The 26989-nt window shown below is 40.4% G+C and overlaps 1 protein-coding gene across 1 annotated transcript in view; it reads right to left on the bottom strand.

The window, feature by feature from the left end:
• Positions 1 to 9599: 9599 nt before the first annotated feature.
• Positions 9600 to 26989, bottom strand: part of LOC127529561 (uncharacterized) — a 315715-nt gene continuing 298325 nt past the window's right edge. Inside the window, exon 2 of the mRNA XM_051933475.1 lies at positions 9600 to 10290. Within this exon, the coding sequence (XP_051789435.1) occupies positions 9648 to 10290 (643 nt within the window). The 3' untranslated portion in view covers positions 9600 to 9647. The remainder of the gene's footprint in view (positions 10291 to 26989) is intronic.

Genomic DNA, 26989 nt, shown 5'->3' with positions numbered 1-26989 from the left:
TGACCCGAGGTTCCACTGTATATATATACTGTGTATATATATATATATATATATATATATATACTGTATATATAATATATTGTAACAGATAGAGGCGTGGTCCACCTCTTGAACCCTCAGGTACCACTCTGAACACCAGGTGAATGTATAATAATTATTTATTTTACTATAACGCAGTGCACCAAGCACCCTCCACTCCACACTATTCATAAACAATTCTCTCTCTCTCTCTAACCACTCCTCCTCGCCCAGACACTTCGCCCTCCTACCTCCCAGGTCAGCTCAGTGTCTGGGCTTTCCCACAGTCCTTTTATATCCCCTGACCCGGAAGTGGTTCCCGGCCAAACCCACAAGTCCTTATTTCCTCCGGGTCAGGGTAACCAGTCCTTTTCTTCAGCCTGGGAGCACGTCGTTCCTTCCTGTCACGTGATGATGATGCACTCCTGGATTATAGGGCACATAAGAGCCCACTAGCCCCCCTACAGCGACTCCCGGTGGCCCCCAAGGTATCCAGCAGGGCTGTGTATACAAACTACAAAGTCCATGAGGCCCTGCTGGAACTCGGGGCACGATCATGCTGTCTGGAGGGCTCCTCCTGGCGGCCTGGGGGTGGCGACCGGAGTCTGTAGCCGGCCGTCCATCACAATATATATATATATACATATACAGTAGAACCTCGGTTTGCGAGCATAATTCGTTCCGGAAACGTGCTCGTAGTCCAAAGCACTCGTATATCAAAGTGAATTTCCCCATAAGAAATAATGGAAACTCAGATGATTTGTTCCACAACCCAAAACTATTCATATAAAAATGATTAATACAAAATATAAAGTAAAAATACATAAATCAAATTAACTTGCACTTTACCTTTGAAAAGAATCATGGCTGGTGTGAGTGAGTTTCTAAACTCTTGTGGGAGTGCATCCAACAGGATGACACGCGGAAGAGCATCCCAAAGCAATCGCAGTCTCCCAGTGTTGTAGCAGTTCTCCGTAAAAGCGAATCCGAAAAGATCGTGGACATGCTATAAGCGCCTGCCATCAATGGGTGATACAAGGAACAAGGAACATTATAAATGTGCAGGGCCCTGCCTGACTGCTGTGTCTGTGTATAAATAACCGGGCTGTTGCTGTTTCAAGCTGAATAAAGCTTGTGTTGCTAAAGTACTAAGACTCAGCTTCATGTTTTAGGGTGCAAGACGGGGACTCGCACGTCACAGCACACACGCACGCGCGAGCGAGCACACATACACACACACACACGAGCGCGCGCGTGCACACACAGTCACAATGCTAATGCTGTAGTAAACACTATACGCTCATTGACTATATGAGTGAGGCACGCCGACTCAGACGGAGAATAGGAGACGATTGCCCACAATCCCGCAGTGAGAGAGAGAGAAGAACCATCAGCTCAGTTGTGATCACATGACGCTCAGCAGAAAAACTACTTGTACTGCAAGACCTCGCTCGTTTATCAAGTGAAAATTTATTAAAAATTTTTGCTCGTCTTGCAAAACACTCGTAAACCAAGTTACTCGCAAACCGAGGTTCCAATGTATATATATAATATGCCGGGAACATCTCACCAAAAGGGTAGACGTGTACACTTTTCTGTTGTAATTAGACTCACTTGCACGGGTCCAGCAGTAGTCAGCAAGCGTTACTGGGACTGCACTTGCCTTGGTATCACTTTTGCATTTTAGAAATGTCTTGATGAAACTGTTTGCGATATTTGTCACTGACCGCTCTGAGATTTCCAGCAAAAAAGTCTAGATGAGATTCTAAGAAAGACATTTTTAAAGATGCTAACATACTGAGGTTTACACTTTGACATTTGATCACCAGCTTGTGTGGAGCTGTGTGCCCAGATGTGTGACAGCCTGAAAACTTTGGCACAACAAACTTATGTTATGCTGTTCTGGAAAGTTATAAAATGTTCACAACCATTTTAATCCTGAAATTAACTTTAGAAGACCCATACAACCTTAATAAGAGTTTATACACTGAATGGATTGCCTAATAAAGGACATAACTCAAAAAATATGGGTGATAGAAAAAAATTAGAGTACATCACTGAAATCAGCATGACCTTTAAAACATCGTATTTTGTTCTGTGGCAAAATCTTTGATGATCAGTTCAATTGGAAGAACAAATTATAATTATTTGCTCTAATAAAATGTAGCAATACAATAAAATGACAAATTAGTACATACTCAATGGGAAAATACATCAAGAATGATAGAATTGTTAGATGAAAAGACTTTAAAATGAATAGATTGTACTGTAGATAGACATATTGAGACATATTGCTATTTGTACATATAGTTAAATAAAAACATTGTGAAAGTCAAAATGTTTTGAATTTTCAAACCTTATGGTTACAATATTGACAATCAGAACCCCTTTCTAAAAGGTCATCAATCTTGATGTACCCAAGTAACTGCTGTGTGCTGGGGTTCAAATTCCTGTTTTATATTTTTGGATTCTTTTTTCTAATTTATTATTGTTACTTTTGTTATTTATTTGCATTATTCTGTGTTCTTAATTAGGTTTACATATTATTTAATTTCTTTGAATCTCTGTTTGTTCTATAATGTCACCTTGTGTTTTTTGGGTGGTTCCCCAAAATGCAGGGCCACCTGTCCATTTCGGTGAAGGGATGTCCTTCAACATTATAAAGGTTAAGCAAACAAGCAGTCCCTGGTAGTACATTCTGTCATGAGCTTAGAGTTCCTAAGCACAAATGTTTCAGAAAACTAGCAAAAAGCCCCACAAGTGGAACGATGAGTCTATCCTCGTCTTGGAGCCAAAAGGAGCAAACAAAGAATCTTTTATAAATAATTTATTTTCAAAAATACATTCTCCAAGGAGCACAAAAAAGCCCCAAAGGAGTTGTGTGAAGCATGCAAATGAGTAGCGAACAAGTCCCAAAAAACACAAATTGAAAGAGATGTTGAAAATCACAAGTGGAAATCGAGTCTATCCTCAATAAAGAGCCAATAATCAAAAATCTCACAAGCTAACCAACACCAGGGACTGCTTGTTCTGTCAGCCTTTCCCATGTCAGAGACAGACAAGTGGCCCCGCCTCTTAAGGAGCCACCCACAAGGTACAAGAAACATAACAGAACATGCACATACACATAGAAATGAAATCAACCACAAAATAAATTAACAGAACAAAGAATAATGCAAATAAATAACAAAAGTAAGAATAATAACATATACAAAATAATGAAAAATGAACAAAAAAATTGCCCTGGCTGAAATACTGTACATAGGGTTATTGCACCCAGACATTGGAGCAATCTTTCTAAAAGAATTCCACCCACCAACTCAATATATTCTTTTCAAAGGTAACTTCAAGGACCTCAGTTCAGGAAGGCATTTAACTTAACCTGACATTTTTCTCCTTTCTCCCCGTTCACTCTCTTTCTGTCCACATCGCAGATGATGTTATTTGCTCAGGGTCTTCTAAGATTTTGTGCATTATTCCTGTTGATTATTTTTTCTTTTAACACAAAACTTTGGACATCACATATTTATATTTTATTTGTTGTCTGATGCCTTGATGCTATTTTCTGTCCAATGTTATTTTTGAGCCTTTTTTCAGTTATATACTTACTGGACCCTTCTGATTATTTGTGAAATGCTTCAGACATAGGAAAGGTGCTACTTAAGTAAAATGTAGTAGTATTATTATTATCATTATTATATAAAAAATGGGATCAAACAAAGACTGTCGGAAATAGATTTATACAATAATTAGAAGCTAGTAATAGGCATTTAGTAAAAATTAATAAAAATGCATTTTCATAGCTGTGGCATAGAAAGATAAAAAAAAAAAACATTTTTGCAATTGTAATTAACACACAATTCTATGCATTATTTTTGTATTTAGTATGTTGTTTTTCACAGGTAGAAACTAATTCTTATGTTTATTTTGTGTTTTTATTGTAATTAATAATGTCGTAATGCTTTGCAGCTCTGATTTTCATTACTTGCGCAATGCCTTAGTCCTGGTCATGTGACTACATGGTCACATGGTATATCACATGTTGCTATGCATAAATAGAGTAGCAATAATGCATTCAGGTTATCCCTTGGTGGATACAAATTTTCAATTTCTTTAGTGGCAGTTCCCTCTGAAGTCAAGTAGGTACTAGCAACAGGTTTTGATTTTCAGTTTTTTTACTTTGACTTTATTCAACATGCTTTTTCTGTTTTGGATTCCTGATAATTTGGCATTTGTTTTTCCTGTTGATAATATCTTAATGGAATTCTATCATCTTCTGTTCTTTTTATGCCCAAAATAATCTTCAGACATTCTGTCTGTCCATAACAGCAATTAGTTGTTTTATATACTTATAATCTTGAGGGTTTACATTTGCTGATAATAAATAATCTGTGGCTTGTCATCAAGGTACATGTTGATTTGATGTCTTAGGTGATGAGGCAGGCAAGAAGTGCAAATAAATCTAGAAAAATCCCTTTTTTGTCACTAGGTGGCACTGTGCAAGCAGAAGTCAGCACTAAAGATTAACAGAGTCTGGTGAAAATGGAGGCCCGTCTACTTACACACAGCTGTACTGTTGGGGTGAAAAAAGTCTGGTCTGAACAGTTCATCTCATTAACAATACTTATTTCAAGGGGGATGAGAGATTTGATATATTGTGTTTAGAATACTTTTAGTTGTTGTTTACACAACTGACATAATTTTAAAAAGGCGTAGAGTTTCAGATGTCAAACTTCCAGATTCCAGTGCTGCATGACGCAATCTCTCTAGAAGATCGCTGCACACTGTTAGGTTTCAGGGACCTGAACTCCCTGAATTAGCTCTAAGATCCAATCTCTCTACCCAAGCTCTGTGCCAGCGACTGAGCCCAGTCTGAAATGGCTGATAAGCAGCCATTACTTCAAGAAGGGAACTTTAGCACCTACACTCTTGAGCCAGAAAGTGTAACACTTTTCCCTATGAAGTTGTAGAGTACACAGTAGAAGGCCTAACAGCCACACCATGAACAAAGAACCATGAAGCAAACACAAGAGTGCACTCCAAAGAAAGAAGAGTCCTCCGCCTGAACCCAGAGCAACAACAATAACACTCCGCTCCACACAGCATCGGACGTCATCCTTAAAGCCCTGGTATCATAAAACTGTTTCTTTATGCCAAGTTAATTTAGAACTCTAAACAGCATTAAACAGCAGCTTCGTCTGTGTTATATGTTTGCCTGTCTTGTCTGTTTTGCATCCTGCCTTGTATATATATATATATATATATATCTACAGGTGCTGGTCATAAAATTAGAATATCATGACAAAGTTGATTTATTTCAGTAAATCCATTCAAAAAGTGAAACTTGTATATTAGATTCATTCATTACACACAGACTAATGTATTTCAAATGTTTATTTCTTTTAATTTTGATGATTATAACTGACAACTAATGAAAGTCCCAAATTCAGTATCTCGGAAAATTAGAATATTGTGAAAAGGTTCAATATTGAAGACACCTGGTGCCACACTCTAATCAGCTAATTAACTCAAAACACCTGCAAAAGCCTTTAAATGGTCTCTCAGTCGAGTTCTGTAGGCTACACAATCATGGGGAAGACTGCTGACTTGACAGTTGTCCAAAAGACGACCATTGACACCTTGCACAAGGAGGGCAAGACACAAAAGGTCATTGCTAAAGAGGCTGGCTGTTCACAGAGCTCTGTGTCCAAGCACATTAATAGAGAGGCGAAGGGAAGGACAAGATGTGCTAGAAAAAAGCACCCTGGAGAGGATTGTGAAACAAAACCCATTCAAAAATGTGGGGGAGATTCACAAAGAGTGGACTGCAGCTGGAGTTAGTGCTTCAAGAACCACCACGCACAGACGTATGCAAGACATGGGTTTCAGCTGTCGCATTCCTTGTGTCAAGCCACTCTTGAACAAAAGACAGCGTCAGAAGCATCTCGCCTTTGGACTGCTGCTGAGTGGTCCAAAGTTATGTTCTCTGATGAAAGTAAATTTTGCATTTCCTTTGGAAATCAAGGTCCCAGAGTCTGGAGGAAGAGAGGAGAGGCACAGAATCCACGTTGCTTGTGGTCCAATGTAAAGTTTCCACAGTCGGTGATGGTTTGGGGTGCCATGTCATCTGCTGGTGTTGGTCCATTATGTTTTCTGAGGTCCAAGGTCAACGCAGCCGTCTACCAGGAAGTTTTAGAGCACTACATGCTTTCTGCTGCTGACGAACATTATGGAGATACAGATTTCATTTTCCAACAGGACCTGACACCTGCACACAGTGCCAAAGCTACCAGTACCTGGTTTAAGGACCATGGTATCCCTGTTCTTGATTGGCCAGCAAACTCGCCTGACCTTAACCCCATAGAAAATCTATGGGGTATTGTGAAGAGGAAGATGCAATACGCCAGACCCAACAATTCAGAAGAGCTGAAGGCCACTATCAGAGCAACATGGGCTCTCATAACACCTGAGCAGTGCCACAGACTGATCGACTCCATGCCATACCTCATTGCTGCAGTAATCCAGGCCAAAGGAGCCCCAACTAAATATTGAGTGCTGTACATGCTCATACTTTTCATGTTCATACCTTTCAGTTGGCCAACATTTCTAAAAATCCTTTTTTTGCATTGGTCTTAATTGATATTCTAATTTTCTGAGATACTGAATTTGGGACTTTCATTAGTTGTCAGTTATAATCATCAACAGTAAAAGAAATAAACATTTGAAATACATCAGTCTGTGTGTAATGAATGAATCTAATATACAAGTTTCACTTTTTGAATGGAATTACTGAAATAAATCAACTTTGTCATGATATTCTAATTTTATGACCAGCACCTGTATATGCAGTTATGTTTTTATAATGTTTGTGCTTATCAATAAATTGTATTAGTCTGTTTCCTAAAATGAGCAGGCTTCAAGTATAAGTCTAACAGCCAGAGACCTCCTCCTAGAGAGAAAGGTAAGGAAAATAAATTAGGAGCCTTACCAAATTATGTAATTAATTATTGTCATTGCCAAAGAAAAACTGATTATTAATCAACTAACTGATTAATATCGATCAATAAATTCCTTTTTATATTATCTCATCATTACCTACATTGATTTGGTATCCCTGGATGGGCATGAAAAAGAGATCTCTTACTCATTTCTTACAACAGTACAAAACACATGGCACACAATACAAAAAACTAAACTGAGATTCTTACCAAATACATAATTATTCATACACAAGCAATAAAATATAAATAAAAACAAAGCAAACTTAGAAACACAAAATATGAAATACATCATATAAAAAAAGAAACCAAAGCCAGGAACAAAGCCCTGGCTATTCCACAACAAAAGAATTTCACAACTGAGTAGTCCATGTTGCTTCATTTTTTAAGGACTGGTATATTTGGAACATTTAGAAGAAGAACATGGATTGCTTATCGATCTTGCATGCCTTGTGGCCCTTGTCGTTTAGATGGGATCACATGCAAAGTTAGATGGTTGATCCCAAAATGTTGCAAATGTATTTATTAAAAAGCTTTAACAAAATAGACACATTAGTGTTGTATATTCAGAAACAGGAAAAACTTATTCTTTAGTGAAAAACTAGCATGCGACCCATCTAAGATAGGTTGAAATGTACATAATAAATGTAGATCTTAGCACTAATGTTTGTGATGCACCATGTAATGCATGCTGTATATCTCTGTTATTTGCCATTTTGCAATGCATTTTATTGCAACAAATGTATTTGATGTGGCATCTTTTGGAATGACAGACACAGCAACCAGGCGGACACACAGATAGACACCCAGACATTTATCTTTTTATTATGGTGGATAACAGTAGTAGTAGTACTCGTAGTATTGACACAAGTACAGAATACAGTGAATTTTTTACTTGATTGTCGAATCAAGCACATCACCACTATCTTGTACCATGATGAACAAAATATGTCTTGAAATACATCACTTTTCACACATACACAGACAGGACGCCAGCTCACCGCAGGGCACACCCACACACCAAGGACAATTTAGGATCACCAATGCACCAAACCTACATGTCTTTGGACTGTGGGAGGAAACCCACTCAGACACGGGGAGTACATGCAAAGTCCACGCAGGGAGGACCTGAGAAGCAAACCCGGGTCTCCTTACTGCGAGGCAGCAGCGCTACCACTGTGCCACTGTGCTACCCTTCTTTAGAAGTCCATCCATCCATCCATTATCCAACCCGCTATATCCTAACTACAGGGTCACGGGGGTATGCTGGAGCCAATCCCAGCCAATACAGGGCGCAAGGCAGGAAACAAACCCCGGGCAGGGCGCCAGTCCACCGCAGGTTCTTTAGAAGTCTCTGCTTCTTATACTTACTCAGAGTGAGACAATAATGTTTTCAATGTAGATGACTGGGAGATATGTACAGTCACAAGCTAACGTTATAAACTGAAAATCAGTGCTATCTTTCAAATAAACTAGAAATGTAATCAAAAATCAGTAGACAGAATGAAGAGAAGGAAGTCAAAAGGAATGAAAGGTTTCGAAAGACTAAAGCACAAGTTCTATCTGTAAAACCTGGATACTATGGAGATGTTTAGAACAAACTTTAAACCATCACTCAGATGATGTCACAAGTGGCACACAACTCACAAGAATTGTGAGAGGATTGCTACAACAGCGACAGCCTCAAAACAGTGGGGCCAAATGAAACAAAGGTGGTATCACAGAATAACAGATAAATTCTTGAACACAAAAAAATGAGAAAATCATAATCCTTGACCTCTAAAAGCTCCTGGTTTAAAGTATAGATTGTGTAAAACCATTCAGTAAATCTCTTAAATTAATCAAGGTACAGATCACACTTCTGAAGTGAAGAGACTTTGCCCGTCTGATTGGACCTGTCTGAGCCTGTCTCAGGAACGCAGCTCTGATGATCGCTACATTTCACTTTTGGAATGAGACAACATACCAAAGGAGTTCATATTTTCTGAAGAGTTATCAACTTGTTTTTATTCATTTATTTATTTATTTTGCATTGAAGCTGCAGAATTCACACCTCCTGTTCTTGTAAAGATCTTCTGGGGTGGTGCAGGCATTCAGGATGAAGAACTTCCAACTCTGTGAAGGAATTACTGCCAGAGGTGTGCCTTAATTTTGTCTGCCATTCTATGAGTAAATAAGGGAAAGGTGTTAATAGCTGTGTCACCCTGCTCTCTGTTACCCCAGATTATACCTGATGTGAGTCTTGAAGATATATATATATCTATATCTTCACTATACTAGGGGGGTGCCCCCTGCTCGCTTTGCTCGCCCACCCCCTCCCTCCCCATAAACCCGGAGTGCGCTATGCAGCAGCCACTTCACATCTCTGCCTCTCACGTTGTGAAGAGGAGGGCTGTTTGGTCTCTGTCATTACTATTACAAAAGACAGTGGATTTTTAGTAATGAAATGCATTGCAAATGTATTTCCAGCAGATGGTGCATCAAAAACATTAACACAGCTATTAAGAAATCCCATACCACATGTGTACTTCATGTTGCACTGCAAATGTTGAGGCTGAGCTCTATGTTTATTAGAACATTAGAACACTCTAGACGAGAACAGGCCATTCAGCCCAACAAAGCTCGCCAGTACTATCCACTTATTTCTTCCAAGAAAACATCAAGTCGAGTTTTGAAAGACCCTAACGTCTTACTGTCTACCACACTACTTGGTAGCTTATTCCAAGTTTCTATCGTTCTTTGTGTAAAGAAAAACTTCCTAATGTTTGTGCGAAATTTACCCTTAACAAGTTTCCAACTGTGTCCCCGTGTTCTTGATGAACTCATTTTAAAATAACAGTCTCGATCCACTGCACTAATTCCCTTCATAATTTTAAACACTTCAATCATGTCACCTCTTAATCTTCTTTTGCTTAAACTGTAAAGGCTCAGCTCTTTTAATCTTTCCTCATAATTCAACCCCTGTAGCCCTGGAATCAGCCTAGTCGCTCTTCTCTGGACCTTTTCTAGCGCTGCTATGTCCTTTTTGTAGCCTGGAGACAAAAACTGCACACAGTACTCAAGATGAGGCCTCACCAATGCATTATAAAGGTTGAGCAGAACCTCCTTGGACTTGTACTCCACACATCGTGCTATATATCCTAACATTCTGTTAGCCTTCTTAATGGCTTCTGAACACTGTCGGGAAGTCGATAGCTTAGAGTCCACTATGACTCCTAAATCCTTCTCATAAGGTGTACTCTCGATTTTCCGACCGCCCATTGTGTATTCAAACCTAACATTTTTACTTCCAATGTGCAATACTTTACATTTACTGACATTAAATTTCATCTGCCACAAATCTGCCCAAGCCTGTATGCTATCCAGATCCTTCTGTAATGATATAACGGATTCCAAATTATCTGCTAATCCACCTATCTTGGTATCATCTACAAACTTAACTAGCTTGTTACTTATATTACTATCTAAATCATTTATATATATTAAAAATAGCAGCGGCCCTAGCACTGACCCCTGTGGAACACCACTCTTAACATCGGCCAGTTCTGATGAGGTTCCTCACACCATCACCCTCTGCTTCTGGTGTCTGAGCCAATTCTGCACCCATCTACAAACATCACCCTGAACTCCCACCTCTTTTAATTTGATGCCCAACCTCTCATGTGGCACCTTATTACTTAGATTTCAACCAATTTTATTTCTGTAAGAAAACTCCATATTTCCACAACCTACTATAAGTAGTAAACACTTCTGAGGGCAGTTCAATTAAACATTATACATTATGAGGGGTTAATTTAAAATCACTTGTGACTTATACAATATCTCCTAAGCTTGAAAGCTGGCATTGTTGCATCTCACCCTTTGTGTCTTATTTGCATCTGGTTGTGATTACAAACAAGTTCTGTTTATCAAACAGATCAGTTAGTGTTGACTAATTAAAGGTCAGTTGCTTAAAACACACTGTTTTGTGCTTTCTTATTTTCATGGTATTCTCAACACTCCTTTTTGTGTATCACATGCAGGTACACCTTGGTGGTACTTTAAATGTTGTGCCATCCAATAAGCAGAGTACAAATCCGCTGCTAGTGTATTTTTAAATGCTGGTTTATTCATGCATACCTCACAGCCTTGACAGTTGACAATGATTCAAGTAGAAATGACAGATGTTAAGGACACTCATTTTTATTGTGGTCTTTACTGTCTTTACTGCCCCCCTCCTTTAACCGCCACCTTATCGTGGTGGAGGGGTTTGCATGTCCCAATGATCCTAGGAGCTCTGTTGTCCGGGGCTTTATGCCCCTGGTAGGGCCACCCAAGGCAAACTGGTCCTAGGTGAGGGATGAGACAAAGAGCGGTTATACAAACCTCCTATGATGGAAAACAATTTTGGACGGCGTTTTCCCTTGCCCGGACGCGGGTCACCGGGGCCCCACTCTGGAGCCAGGCCTGGAGGTGGGGCTCGATGGCGAGCGCCTGGTGGCCGGGCCTGCACCCATGGGGCTCGGCCAGGCACAGCCCGAAGAGGCAACGTGGGTCCCCCTTCCCATGGGCTCACCACCTATGGGAGGGGCCAAGGAGGTCGGGTGCAGTGTGAGTTGGGTGGTGGCCGAAGGCGGGGACCTTGGCGGTCCGATCCTCGGCTACAGAAGCTGGCTCTTGGGACGTGGAATGTCACCTCTCTGTAGGGGAAGGAGCCTGAGCTAGTGCGCGAAGTTGAGAGGTTCCGGCTAGATATAGTCGGACTCACCTCGACGCACAGCTTGGACTCTGGAACCAATCTCCTTGAGAGGGGCTGGACTCTCTATCACTCTGGAGTTGCCCCCGGTGAGAGGTGCAGAGCGGGTGTGGGTATACTTATTGCCCCCCGACTTGGAGCCTGTACATTGGGGTTTACCCCGGTAGACGAGAGGGTAGCCTCCCTCCGCCTTCGGGTAGGGGGACAGGTCCTAACTGTTGTTTGTGTGTATGCACCGAACAGCAGTTCGGAGTACCCACCCTTTTTGGAGTCCCTGGAGGGGGTGCTAGAGGGCATACCTTCTGGGGACTCCCTCGTTCTGCTGAGAGACTTCAATGCTCACGTGGGCAATGACAGTGAGACCTGGAAGGGCGTGATTGGGAGGAATGGCCCCCCCGATCTGAACCCGAGCGGTGTTTTGTTATTGGACTTCTGTGCTCGTCACGGATTGTCCATAACGAACACCATGTTCAAGCATAGGGGTGTTCATATGTGCACTTGGCACCAGGACACCCTAGGCCTCAGTTCGATGATCGACTTTGTGGTCGTGTCGTCGGACTTGCGGCCACATGTCTTGGACACTCGGGTGAAGAGAGGGGCGGAGCTGTCAACTGATCACCTCCTGGTGGTGAGTTGGCTTCGATGGTGGGGGAGGATGCCGGTCAGGCGTGGTAGGCCCAAACGTGTTGTGAGGGTCTGCTGGGAACGTCTGGCAGAGCCCCCTGTCAGAAGTAGCTTCAACTCCCACCTCCAGCAGAACTTCGACCACATCCCGAGGGAGGTGGGGGACATTGAGTCCGAATGGGCCATGTCCCGTGCCTCTATTGTTGAGGCAGCTGACCGGAGCTGTGGCCGTAAGGTGGTCGGTGCCTGTCGTGGCGGCAATCCCCGAACCCGTTGGTGGACACCGGCGGTGAAGGATGCCGTCAAGCTGAAGAAGGAGTCCTACAGGACCCTTTTGTCCTGTGGGACCCTGGAGGCAGCTGATAGGTACCGGCAGGCCAAGCGGAATGCGGCTTTGGTGGTTGCTGAGGCAAAAACTCGGGCGTGGGAGGAGTTTGGGGAGGCCATGGAGAACGACTTTCGGACGGCTTCGAGGAGATTCTGGTCCACTGTCCGGCATCTCAGGAGGGGGAAGCAGTGCAGTGTCAACACTGTATATGGTGGAGATGGTGCGCTGCTGACCTCGACTCGGGACGTTGTGGGTCGGTGGGGGGAGTACTTCGAAGACCTCCTCAATCCCATTAACATGCCTTCCAATGAGGAAGCAGAGCCTGGGGACTCAGAGGTGGGCTCCCCCATCTCTGGGACTGAGGTCACCGAGGTGGTCAAAAAACTCCTTGGTGGCAGGGCCCCGGGGGTGGATGAGATACACCCGGAGTTCAAGGCTCTGGATGTTGTAGGACTGTCTTGGTTGACACGCCTCTGCAACATCGCATGGACATCAGGGACAGTGCCTCTGGATTGGCAGACCGGGGTGGTGGTCCCCCTCTTTAAGAAGGGGGATCGGAGGGGGTGTTCCAACTACAGAGGGATCACACTCCTCAGCCTCCCTGGAAAAGTCTATTCAGGGGTCCTGGAGAGGAGGGTCCGTCGGATAGTCGAGCCTCGGATTCAGGAGGAACAGTGTGGTTTTCGTCCTGGTCGCGGAACAGTGGACCAGCTCTATACCCTTAGCAGGGTCCTGGAGGGTGCATGGAAGTTTGCCCAACCAGTCTACATGTGTTTTGTGGACTTGGAAAAGGCATTCGACCGTGTCCTTCGGGGAATCCTGTGGGGGGTACTCCGAGAGTATGGGGTACCGGCCCCCCTGATAAGGGCTGTTCGGTCCCTGTACGATTGGTGCCAGAGCCTGGTCTGCATTGCCGGCAGTAAGTCGAACCTGTTTCCAGTGAGAGTTGGACTCCGCCAGGGCTGCCCTTTGTTACCGATTTTGTTCATAACTTTTATGGACATAATTTCTAGGCGCAGCAAGGGCGTTGAGGGGGTCTGGTTTGGTGGGCTCAGGATTGGGTCACTGCTTTTTGCAGATGATGTTGTCCTGTTTGCTTCATCAGGCCGTGATCTTCAGCTCTCTCTGGATCGGTTCGCAGCCAAGTGTGAAGCGGTTGGGATGAGAATCAGCACCTCCAAATCCGAGACCATGGTCCTCAGCCGGAAAAGGGTGGAGTGCCCTCTCAGGGTTGGTAGCGAGATCCTGCCCCAAGTGGAGGAGTTCAAGTATCTCGGGGTCTTGTTCATGAGTGAGGGAAGAATGGAGCGTGAGATCGACAGGCGGATCGGTGCGGCATCCGCAGTAATGCGGGCGCTCCATCGGTCTGTCGTGGTGAAAAAGGAGCTGAGCCGCAAGGCGAAGCTCTCAATTTACCAGTCGATCTATGTTCCTACCCTCACCTATGGTCATGAGCTATGGGTAGTGACCGAAAGAACGAGATTGCGAATACAAGCGGCTGAAATGAGTTTCCTCCGCAGGGTGTCTGGGCTTTCCCTTAAAGATAGGGTGAGAAGCTCAGTCATCCGGGAGGGGCTCAGAGTAGAGCCGCTGCTCCTCCGCATCGAAAGGAGTCAGATGAGGTGGTTCGGGCATCTGATCAGGATGCCTCCTGGACGCCTCCCTGGTGAGGTGTTCTGGGCACGTCTAACCGGGAGGAGGCCCAGGGAAGACCCAGGACACGCTGGAGGGACTATGTCTCTCGGCTGGCCTGGGAACGCCTTGGGATTCCCCTGGAAGAGCTAGAAGAAATGGCCGGAGAGAGGGAAGTCTGGGCATCTCTGCTCAAGCTGCTGCCCCCGCGACCCGACCTCGGATAAGCGGGAGACAATGGATGGATGGATGGATGGATATCCGGGTACATTTTTCAAGTACCTGAAATATGAAACATACTATCTGTTCTTGTGCAATAAATTGTCTTCTCTTCACATGAGAATAACCTTATTTGTTCTCAGAATATGCAATATTGACTTAAGGTGCAACACTCTGCACTCTAGTTTGATACTTATATTTATTATACTTTATTTATATTTACATGATTACTTTATACTTGCTCTTAGTGTAACATGTCCCTTGTCTGTTGTTAAGTTGTAACATAAGTAATTTCCTTTGGGATTAATAAAGTTTTCTGATTCTGATTCTGATACTGCTAAAACATTTAAAGGATTGAATTTAGACGTCTTCCCACACTGAATGATTGTTTTTCCCAATAAATATCAAGACTTGAGTCAGACGATTTTAGCAAACCTCAGAATGGCTCATTGTGTTCCTTGACTACTCTTTAGCCTTACAATGCACATTGACAAATTGAAAGAAAAGAGAGAAATATGTTTATTGAAAATGAAATGCACTTTATTAAAGAAACAGTAAGTGTAACATAAAGTATCTATAATTAAATGTCAGATTCTGACAATAATGTTACATAATCAAACAATCCATTGTGGTGAAGATGAATAAATTAATATATTCATATATTAAATAAATAATAGATTTTTGTCATACATTATTTTCATGTTGAAAACACTATTCGGTTTTTTGTAAATATTTCCAAAAAGAATTTTTCACTGGCTGTGTTGGCAGTGCATTCTTCTGTGCTGACAAAGGAAATCATCCAACTCTGAGAGAAAGTCTTCAACAGGCATCAGTGCAGTTTTGCAGCTCACGGACTTGGCTGACTTCTGGCAAAATAGGAAAAGAAATTTTTTAAAGCAGGACTTATAGTACCTACCACTTGTCTCACATATAAATGTCAATCCCCTGGATCACCTCTACTGCACATCACATACAACATAATGAGCTTTTCTGATACCACCTGACACACTAGAGGACCCTTCTATTAATAACAGTCTTCTGCTGCCCTTTCATTATTCAACCACCCCCTTGTAGTGATGCTTTGACTGCATCAATATGGCTACACAACTAATCACTGTCATTGCAGTCTTTAAGTGGGATGCTATTACCATCTTATTAAAAGGATAAGATGAATGTGTGTCCATCCAGTTGCTATGTTTCTGTCATTCCAAACGATGGTGTATCACAAACGTTTTTCCATAATAAAATGTACTATATATTTCATTCCATTAGATGACACATCACAAACATTAACACTGCTTCTTTGAGTCCCATACCAAATGGCATATAACAAAGACACTAAAAACAGTGATGGTTTGTAATGCAAGGCACAGGGGTGGCACCACCCCCAAATATTTTAAATTACTTAAATTAATTAGGTAATGTGAAATAAACATGAAATACATTTATTTATTTGCACAATGTGCCCGGTGTCAGCGCATGTCGATGTCCATTAAAAAACGGTTTCGAATTTTTGTTTAATTTCAGTGTGAATAAAAAAAAAGAAAATTCTGCATGAATACCTATATTTATGGAGTGAAGGACGCTGGTCCAATGAAAGTCTATGAAAGTCCTTGATCTTTTGACAAGCAGGTGACCTGAAGCTGCCCTTTAATTGGTTGCTTTCAGATTTTTCCAGATACACAGCTCTCTGCGCCCTGGACACGCCCACATTGGCAGCGAATTAGTATTGTTTTAGGTTTTATAATCTAATGTGATTGGACAATCGTCGATGCACTATGTCTTGTTGACATCAATAGTTCACAGTTCACAACTGCCATTAACATTATGTAGCTACAGATGAGCGAGTGCAATTTTAAGAACCGGGCAACTTCATTCGGAACTTCAGAAATCAAAGTAAATTTGGTTATTTCTTTAAAGAAACACTATTTCATAAATTGTTCACTTGAAGAAAAAAAGAAGACAAAGGACCTTGGACCGGACTGACCTGACTTAACAATTCAGCAGAAGGCAAGTGATTGAGGATGAGCTAACGTGTAGATGTTTTCCAGCTCTTGTTATGACAAATGGTAAGCTATGAATACAGAAAGGGCAGGTCTCTGTGTTTGTATTATTTGCAATGAGATCGGTTACTGAGATTTTTAAATTCTTCAATTTTTAATGCTGTGTTTAGGATTTGTTTTTGTAAGTAGTCACTTCTCCAAACCATACATTAAAAAGGCTGAAAATGCTGTGGTGCCTAAACCTGTAATGTAACAATAGTTGCCTCAATAACAAAGGGCCTTGGTTTGCTTGGCATTCTACAGCTCCTGCAACTATAACCATTTAAAATATCCATGACAAGTAATCACAGAAACTGTTCAATGCTGTGCTAAGTAACACTAATTAGTTCTTAAAATAGAAGCTAAATATTAATAAATACAAAGTTATTTACATACAACCTTACAATAATAATAATTCTTGACATGTATATAGCACTTTTCTCACTACTCAAAGTGCTCTTCATGCAAGGAGGACCCAGGAAGCAAACCCACCATCTCTTCACTGCAAAGCAGCAGCACCACCACTGCAACCTGACAATAGACTTGGGATAGCATGAGTCAGGTGGTTTGTTACTCTTGCTAGCATTTCAAAATCTATATTTTCTTTTTATACATTGTGTGTTTTATTCCCTTATTGTGCTTTAGTATTAGGCCTACTGCAGGTTAAGAAGGCTGAACTGAGCGAGAGCGCAATAGAGAGAAAAACTTTTACTTGACAATGTTGTTCACTGTAGGCTATTATTGGTGTCTACAGATTGGGTGTTTAACTTGCCAGTGAATTTGATATTTTTTTTGTTTGGTTTGTCTTGTTTTTTGCATCATCATAAGGTGATACTCAGATGCCTGGGTCTTTGAATTTGTGTGCAGACATCTCCCAATGTTATGTGTATTACTGAGCAAGGTTTTATTAAAGGGCACCTCTCGTTAGGCTGCTCATGGTGAAACTCTATAAACCATCTTATCTGCGTGAAATTTTATTATCCCACTTAGTTGCATATATATCCACTCATCAACACATTTGTGGGTACTACTACTACTACTACTAATAAATGTTTACATTTATACTGTATAGCGTTTTTCTCACTACTTGAAGTGCTGTGTGTGTAGGTAACATTGTAGTTTACGTATGTTTTTTCTTTTCTTTTCTCCTGAGCTATGAAGTGCTGCTTCAATTTTGTCCCCTCAAAAACTGCACCCCCGCCCAAATTTTTTTCACCAGCCGTTACTGACTCACAACATACGGACACACAAACAAGATGAAGTCTACTTTGATTATTTAGATGTCAACCCATCAGAGACAGGTAGCACGGCTTGTTTTAATAAATATTTTGGAAAAGCTACTGTATTGCTTCCTAATGTCTATCATAAAAGTTGCATTGATTCAAGACAGTTCTTAGGCCATATTGTTCCTCCAAGAGGAGTTAGCAGTACTTTGTGAAGAGGATCTCAGTCAGTAAACACTGACTGAAGTGCAGGACGTTTATACTGCAGAGAAAAGAATGGTTCTAGTTTCAGAGGTTTTATTCTTAGGAAATGTATGAGACAAAAGAGAAGGAGGAAAGTACAGCCTTTTAAGTTTAAGAAAATAACGAGGATGAGGAAAAAAGGCAAATATCTGATTTAGCTAGCAAGAGTTCAATATTTACACAACAGTTAGCTGCTTAGATGCTTCACTTTATACTGAGAGAAAGCAGAAAGACAACCATTGCTTAACAACGACATCTGTCTAAACGTCAGAGTTTTAGGTTTACTCTGAGTTCAAATACAAATTAAAAAGTTGCAAGCAGAAGAGGCTAAGACTATACAAGGAAATCTAAGTGGTACAAACATATTAAATAAATGTGAAGTGTAAAGTATGTTATTAATATAAGACATACATAAAAGTACAAGAAACTTGAATGCATATCCTTTTCAGATTGAGATGAATCTAAATTATTCAATTAACCTGTATTTCATTTAACTGCAATGGTATCTAGAAATACTAGAATTCTTAAAAATTATAATAACAGATCATTCTTTATTGATGATATCCACTGTTTCTATTTCCAATTATTTGAAAGCTCTATTTAAAAAAATAATAACCCTTTCTAAAAGATGTAAAAATTCCTCAGCAGCACAAACTGTCACTTTGTTTCAGAAATGCAAATTGAATGAATTAGCTCAGAAGTGTAAGATGTGTTGTTGTTTGCTCACCGCATTACTTAATACTACAGCTTAGAAAATGAATCATGAAGTTATCAGCTGGGGATACCCTAGCCAGGACCCAATGTAGTTTTTTTGTCATCAATATTAAGGGGGGCAGATGCATATGCAACAGCCTTTTCACGCATTTGAATCGTTTTTCTGTAACGCTTTTTAGGAGATATGAAAAGAGTAGTTTTATTTTTGGTGACACAGTTGTTGCTGGCACAACCATTGACACCTAACAAGATCAAGAAGCTGATAAAAGCCAGAGCAGAAGTTACTTGGCCGCCATCTCTAGCTTTATTATAGTACTTGAGCCCAGAATAATAAATATACATCAATACAAAATGAGTTTTGTTTTGCATTGTTAACACAAAAAGGTACTACCTTGTTGGTTAGTTGGCTCACTTAAAAGAACAATTCACGGACTAACAATCAAGTCCATCACTTAAAGCTAACCATACCATATGAAAAAAAAGCACATGGCAAGTCTTTAGGGTTTTGTGTATTTTTTACTTGACTCAGAGACCCCTATTGTTGTGGCCATCGGGAACATTCCATAAAGCCAAGGGGGTTGAGGTTATTAATCAAGTGGCAGAAATTAATTGGAACAGTAGCAAAGGAAAGTCACATATAGACTTAAGCATGGGAGAGGCACCATATAAATGTATACTAATAATTATTATTATTGTTGTTGTTATTATAGCTAAATCAACAGATCATTTGTCAAGTTTTCTCAAGCTTGTTATACTCATTAACCAAGGTAGATTTGATACTGAGTCTAACCAAAATAAAAATGTTTTTTCACAACAATGTCTTTATCTCATAAAATGTGGACAGAATTAGAAGCATGCATCCACTCTTTATAATGTGACTGCTGTGACATTATGCATCACGTATCCTCGCAATCTGAATTTCCAAAACAGCAGTGCTCATGAAAAAGAATCATACACAATACAGAAGCCTATAAAGAAACTGCTGCTTACAGCAACCACTCAAAATGGTAACCATTGTGCCGTCATCAATTTAAAAGTAAAATAATAAATGAGTAGTGCTGTCCTGATAGCTATACTTTGTTCATTGGAATCCTAAGTTTGACATTGTTCACTTTCGGCTTCCTACACTCCTCCTAAAAACATCAGAGTTTCTAATGCAGACAGACTATATTTGCATGAGTTCAGCGATGTATGAATCTACACGGCAGCATCTACTGACATGATGGGGAATTGCAATTTTGCTAAAATCAAATAACAATTTTTCCCCCTAACATTTAATGAAGTAAACTTTTAAAAAAAAAAATCAAAAGAAAAAACAAAAGTTCTACACAAAAAGCAGAGCTCTAAAATATGATAGAATATCACTTACTGGTCGAGTTACACATGATTCCAAGTCTTTATTTTCAAGGTTTATCATAATCTGCTTAAAAACGTGATCAGTGGGCAAAACACTTGTCAGATTTTTAATTCCTTCCTTAAAGCTGAAATAATTTTTTCTGCTACATTTCAAGTCCTAAAAGAAAAAACAGATGTAATTAGACTGTGTTTTGGACAATTCAGACATATTGTAGGAACATTTCTGAGCAACAAAAGAAATCTGAAGAACAGCCAAAACCATCATAGGGTTAGGGTTAGGGTTTGTAGAGATGTATGCCCCCTAGAGGGGTTAGGGTTAGTATAACTGTATGAAAATCCCATGACCTGAATCGAAGTGGGTGGATGTTGTAGTAACATATTGTATTTGGTGTTTTTTGACCATCCAATCACATTTTCTTTGGTTTTGTGTTACCCATTTAGGATTTTGAGTTATGAAGGATTTCCATTTAGCTCTGGTTCTCTACCTTGATATTTTATTAATGTTATTAAAATAAATTGTGTCCATTTTCAATTCCATGTTTGGTTTCAAACAGGTGCCACCAGTTGTCATGTTATCTTAGAAACAACCCAGAGGATAGCAATGCATAATGTCGTAAATGTAATGGGATAGAAGGCTGATTCTGACATCCCACCACTACCCAAGATGAGGATCCACTCCTAAAAAACTTTGATCTTCTTGTTCACAACTCTGTAGGCACATGTCTTTGATTCTGATTTTTGTTTCATGTCTAGGGTTTGACGACCGCTCTTTTGACTTCCTGTTTCAGTCTTTGCTTTGTTTTTTGTCTATGTATCTTCTACTGATCACGACTTTTTTCGCTGCTTGTTTTCCAAATTCTATCAGTGCAGTGGATTCTGAAAATGGTTGGATGTATGACACTCTTGAGTACTGCATTATAGCAAACTACATTTCAGTAATTCATTTTCTTAAGTAGTATTTAGAATAGTGGGAAGAGTGGGCAAAACCAGGAACCAATTGTGAAATGAGACTTGATTGCAGGTTAGGGCACCATCACATAATGTAGTGAATATACGTGAAAAAATCAAAGAATAGGCAGGAAGCATATCACAGTGACATACACCAAAGCTGAAATATCAGCGGCACTATACAATGATCTCAAGGTTCAGCTAAAATGATCATTTATATACAAGAAGCTAAAACTGCCCTCTTATTTCAAGATGACAATCTGAATGCAGGAAAGGATGAATGATTATTGCCATGTGTGCAGAGTACAGTGAAATTCTTATTTTGCATGTGTATTGGCAATGATAATTGTAGAGTTTACAAATATTTTACAGATAACAGAAATAAAGCTTCATATAGTGATAAAAAACATATGAAGCACATAAACAATCACTCCATGCATCTAAGATGAAGTTTTATGCTACAGGATGATATGTGCTACAGTTAAAAGCCCCAATTAACAAAGATAAGAGTATGTTTTAATTAAATACTCTTCACTTGGTGTGCTGTTAACATCTCCAAGCCATCATCATTCCTTTACTGGGGAGCCATAGCAACCCTGGCAGCACTGTGCACTAGACAGGACCAGCAGAGGATGGTGCACCAGTCCATCGCAGGGCACAGCCATTCACCCAGCCACTCTCCATTCTTATTTGGCCTTTGTGGTGTTGCCAATTGACCTAAGTTGCATATTTTCAGTTGTAGGAGGTGAAGCCACAGCTTCCAGAAAAAAACCCATACAAATACAAGGACAAAATGGCAAGTCCACACAGAGGATGCCCAGACCACCCGGTAACAATGTCAATTATTTGAATTTCACACTGCTGCCTTATAGGACTGCACTGAATTTGCTGACTATTAATACAGCTTTGAGCCATTCTATTAATTTCTTTAAAATAAAAACTTTACTGCCTAAGTGTTGACTAACATCTGGAATAGATAGATAGATAGATAGATAGATAGATAGATAGATAGATAGATAGATAGATAGATAGATAGATAGATAGATAGATAGATAGATAGATAGATAGATAGATAGATAGATAGATAGATAGATAGATAGATAGATAGATAGATAGATAGATAGATAGATACTTTATTAATGTGAAATCTCATGTGATGCCACACCTTCAGTCATGTCGTTCGCTATGCCCACCATGTTCAATGCCTGTGGCGCCACTGCCTGCCTCTAGCCACACCTCCCATGTTGTTGCAGAATAGTCTGTATGATGTAGCAGTTATTTGTCGCCATTTTGACAGATTTTTGATATGTTTAAATTGTCTCATGTCTTTCACTCTTTGTCAGTCATTGAGCACTTTATGATTTAGGCGAATGTCTTTTTCTAATCTCTGTACTGACCTGTGCTGTACTCTTTAGATATTTTTTTCCTAATGAACCACCTCGCTCTGAGCACATGTGGAATTTGACTTTGATATCTTTATTTTAAACTACATCCATGCCTTCTTTGCATATTTTTAAAATTTTTGGTAAAAATGCATCTGCGCGTCTATTCATTTACCTAATTAATATAGTCTATCCTTTAATAATGATGCCAGCCGCTTGCACTGTCTCAGACACAATGGAGTCAGTCCTTCATGGCCACAGTGGGCCTGCCTCTCAAAAGAAGAGTTTACAGCTATTAAAGAAGGAAAGATGAATGACTGTTTAAGGCAAATCCAAAATTTTCTGGCATTATAAGAGAGGATCAACTTCATATGGGGTTCATTCTACAACAATTTGGAAGAAAAATATTTTTAAAGGATTAACAGAGTCTAAGTCTGAGGAAATCACACTAACCTGGGGGCGAATTCTCTCACTGAGGATTCATCTTCTAAAGTTCAAGATTCAAAGACCGTTGTTTTTTATTGACTTCATTTTAAATCCAAGTAGCCAGAAATCACAAAAGATGAAGTGGTCACTCAAGCCAAGAGGTGTTTTTGGCCGGCAGAATTCAATTAGTTTTAGTTGGAAGAGCATTTTCTTAATTTTTTTTTTATAATTTAGTTATTTATCCAAACTCATCTGTTTTATTTTAGCAAAATAGTTGACAGATATTGGAAATAATCTACAGTGGTACATCTTGGGTAAATTAAGATAAATTAGTGATCTAAAATAAATATCCATCCATCCATTTTCCAACCCGCTGAATCCGAACACAGGGTCACGGGGGTCTGCTGGAGCCAATCCCAGCCAACACAGGGCACAAGGCAGGAACCAATCCCGGGCAGGGTGCCAACCCACCGCAGTGAAATAAATATTCTTGGCAGAAATGTTATCTGGAGATTTTGGCCATATCATCTGTTGGCTGGGTCTCATTTGGCATGACATCAGTTAACCACGGTTTATGTGTCTTTGTTTTCCTGTTGATCTCACTGATTTGTATACTGATGTCCGAGGTAAACTATGCATGGCTTTGTACTTTACTGTTATGGTTCTGTATTTAAACATCTGTGTAAGGGCTCTGAGCCTGCCTTCAGTATAAATTGCTAAACAAATAAACACTTCCAGAATTAACACCATACATCCCAGGACTGCAGTCATGAGGCCGACTGCACATTTTATGAGGTAACATTTTAGGTAATATTAAAATTTGTTATGCATTTTTTGCTCATTCCTGCAGCTAACTTCTCATGCAATTTAAAGAATATCATCCACTGTTTCCAATCATACAAAATCATTTAGATATGAATCTGCCAAAATAACACATTTCAATTGTCTCTCCAGTCCAGTTGTTAATCATTTTAACATTTGTGAGCACATACCTAGGTTTGTTATTAGAATTTCTTTTTACTGAAACCTAATATTTCAAAAAGATAAGGGGAGCACCCCAAATGTACAACATGATAGGTAAAGCTAGGTCTTCAAATCATATCATTCATTTTTTTCTCATCACAATATATTTACAAAGGAGAGGCTTCTTTTAAAGCCAAACAGAGGAGGAATTTCAGTTTTCCAAAGCTGCACCCCAGAAGCATTTCCAAGCCAGGCTGAGTCCATTAGAGGCCGAGGAGTTGCCTCGCAAGAGCTCCCTACGTGGGCTCTACGGGACTACATGACAAATGTTGCTGAAGCAGACCATTCAGAGGCACTCCACACCACAATTATGCCAGAGGTACGCTGCCACCCGGTGTAACTGGGGGAACACATTGCCCTGACAGGCAGTCCCTTACTGCCCACCTGTTATACTGCCTTTCTGTCTCATCAAGCAACAATCAAGCCCTTTGAATGGGTTGCCAGTCATTCCACCTTCTCCTTTACAATTTTTTGCACACATTTTGCTTTGATTTCATTATGAAGTACAATAGTTGAGCCTCATAACATAAAGTGGCATCAAACAGAGATTGCTAGGAACTCTGATAACTGTCAGCCGTTCATAATTTTGATAAAAATAGGACAATCACACACAGTGAAGAGTCCGCAGTGGCAACAATGACTCTATTAAATCAAGTTATAAATAGCACAATTCATAAACACTCAATTAAAAGTTAACCACATTATTAAAAAGAAAAAGCGCAAAATGGTCTTACACTAGTGTCCTCGGGTGTCAACACTTTAATATCAGCCATCTGAAACAGAGAAAGCAGAGTCACGTTACCCACATAAATTCCTAAAAGCATGAAACTTATTTTGCAAGTTCATAAGGGAAAGTGAAACCTACCTCTTGTTGTTGCTTCACATGTATGAATTTAACCGTCTCTTCAAGAATATGCACAGCGCGATGAAGAGGTGTGCAAGCAGTGCACAAGCAAAAAGATAATAAAAAAAGCAGCTGATACATATTGAGTTAGTGACTTTTCAGATTTTTTGTCTTTGATGCTGTCCTGCCATTGCCTTTCTTCTTTATAGGGTCAAAGGAGGAGCGACAATGCCACGGAAAGTCCTAGGAAAATACTTCATGCTCAAGAAAAAATATTGAGTGACTTACATGTGGTGGTTTTTAACTAACCCTAATCAGCAGGCTCATACACAAATTTATCATTTCACTCAGTGATTTATTAATATGTGTTTTTTTCTGTTCTTCCCAAGAAACCAAAACAAAAATACCTCATGGGCAAAAACAAAAGGAGCTTTCAGCTGATATTTTAGTTGTAAATTATTCAGACTTGCTTGCGCTGCCAGCATTGCTCTCTGTCTGGTTGCAAGTGCCTTGGTAGTTGATTAAACCACATTTGTGCTGTGGTGAGTGTTCAAGATCTGCATTGTGCAGATCTCTGAAGTGTTATCTGTAAAAATCTCAGAAAATTAATGATTTTTATCGCACCACTCTATTTCCTGATGCTACCAGGCATGCCAGATTATGTATAATGCAGAACTTTAAAAAGCAAAATAAAAAAAAAATAAAAACTGAAGCAATCATGAGAAGTTCACTTCAAGTTTTAATGTGGGTGCCTTGATTTTTATAGGGGATGCCCGATTTACCAGCCTAAGCATTTATACCACAGGAAGTAATGCAGCTTATAGTTGGCATAAATATCAGTGGGGCAAGTAACATCCAACTCACCATCAAATTGTTTTTAATAAATGTAATTAGTATTGCACTTAATGATTGACTGAGAAGATGACTAAGAGGAGAACAGAATCCCTCATCACATATTTTAACTTCTTTTAGGTGATTATTTAATGAGACGAGACTCTCAAAGCAAAATCAAATGTAAAATGTTTGAAGAATAACACTTAATTTTAATGAAAAATAATATCATGGAAAGGCTGTGAAAAATCAATAAGAAAGTATAATGATAGTCAGCAGTGCAGTTCTTTACAGCAGAACACAGGAAGGAAGCACCATGCTCTTAGTGCTTCAATAGACATTCAAGGGCCATCAGTGAGTGCCAAATGGAAACAAATTACTAGCTAAAGGCGTGGGCTAACATTCTTAAAGTGGTAATGCTCAAAGCTTCATGTAGACGACAGGTCCCCAAATTCTGAAATGTACACGTTATCTTCATTAGGAAAAATGGTTAAAAACAGGTGTGAGGGACCTTCTTGCATCACTGATGGAATGGATCCTTTTCCTTTGCCTGGCCAGGAGGCCATGGGAAAGGAAGGCCAGCAGGGGAGCACAGAGTGCCAGGACATGGAGAGAGGAAGATACTGTGGCAGCAGCTACGCTGAAGCTGGCGTTCCTGCAACCACAGAGGGAAACACTGGTTGGGCTTGGGCACCTGGACGTTCAGGTGAGTGGGTGACTGCCTGCTACGGGTAGAGTGTCTCCCCAGTACACTGGGTGGCAGCATCCCATCTAGCTAGCCCCAATATGGATGCCTGCAGGGCAGCAGGCGAGTTGTGGTCACGTGGGCCTTCCCTGTCGCGTTCTATGCAGTAGGATACTGATAACACAAGGATTGTTGGGGTCCTGATTGACCCAGAAGTGCTTCCCAGAGGCAAAAGATTCATAGTTAAAAGAGACATCCCATGGAGTCAGAGTTAGGAGTGGAGTTAGGCAAGACTTGCCTGGGTGGATTGGAGGAGAACATAGCAAATAAAGGCAGGACTGAACAGTTTGCTGTGCTGTACTGTTGGGTGTTGGACCCCTTTATGGCAGTGTGGGGAAGAGACTTGTGAAACTTATGCTTGTTGTAAAAAAAAGAAATGGTTTTGAACCCAAGTCTATGTCTGTAGTAGTTGTGCATGGGGTTTTGGGCCACGGTGCAGCCCCTACAGGCCACAGAGAGTAGCACAGGGTTTCATTAGGTAGTTCTCCTGGATCCTGGGTTTGAACCCCACATCTGGTAACTCTCACTATGGACTTTATACATCCTTCTGATGCCTAGGTTGAATTTTTATCCAGCTGCTGCAGTCATGCATGTTAAGTTTATACTACATTTTAAATTGGCCCACCAGAGGGAGGTGTGTGAGTGGGCCCTGCAGTGG

The sequence above is a fragment of the Erpetoichthys calabaricus genome, chromosome 11 (assembly GCF_900747795.2).
Source record: "Erpetoichthys calabaricus chromosome 11, fErpCal1.3, whole genome shotgun sequence".
Classification (NCBI taxonomy): Eukaryota; Metazoa; Chordata; class Cladistia; order Polypteriformes; family Polypteridae; genus Erpetoichthys; species Erpetoichthys calabaricus.
Note: the sequence above shows the minus strand (reverse complement) of the source record. Positions and strands in the feature narration are given on the sequence as shown.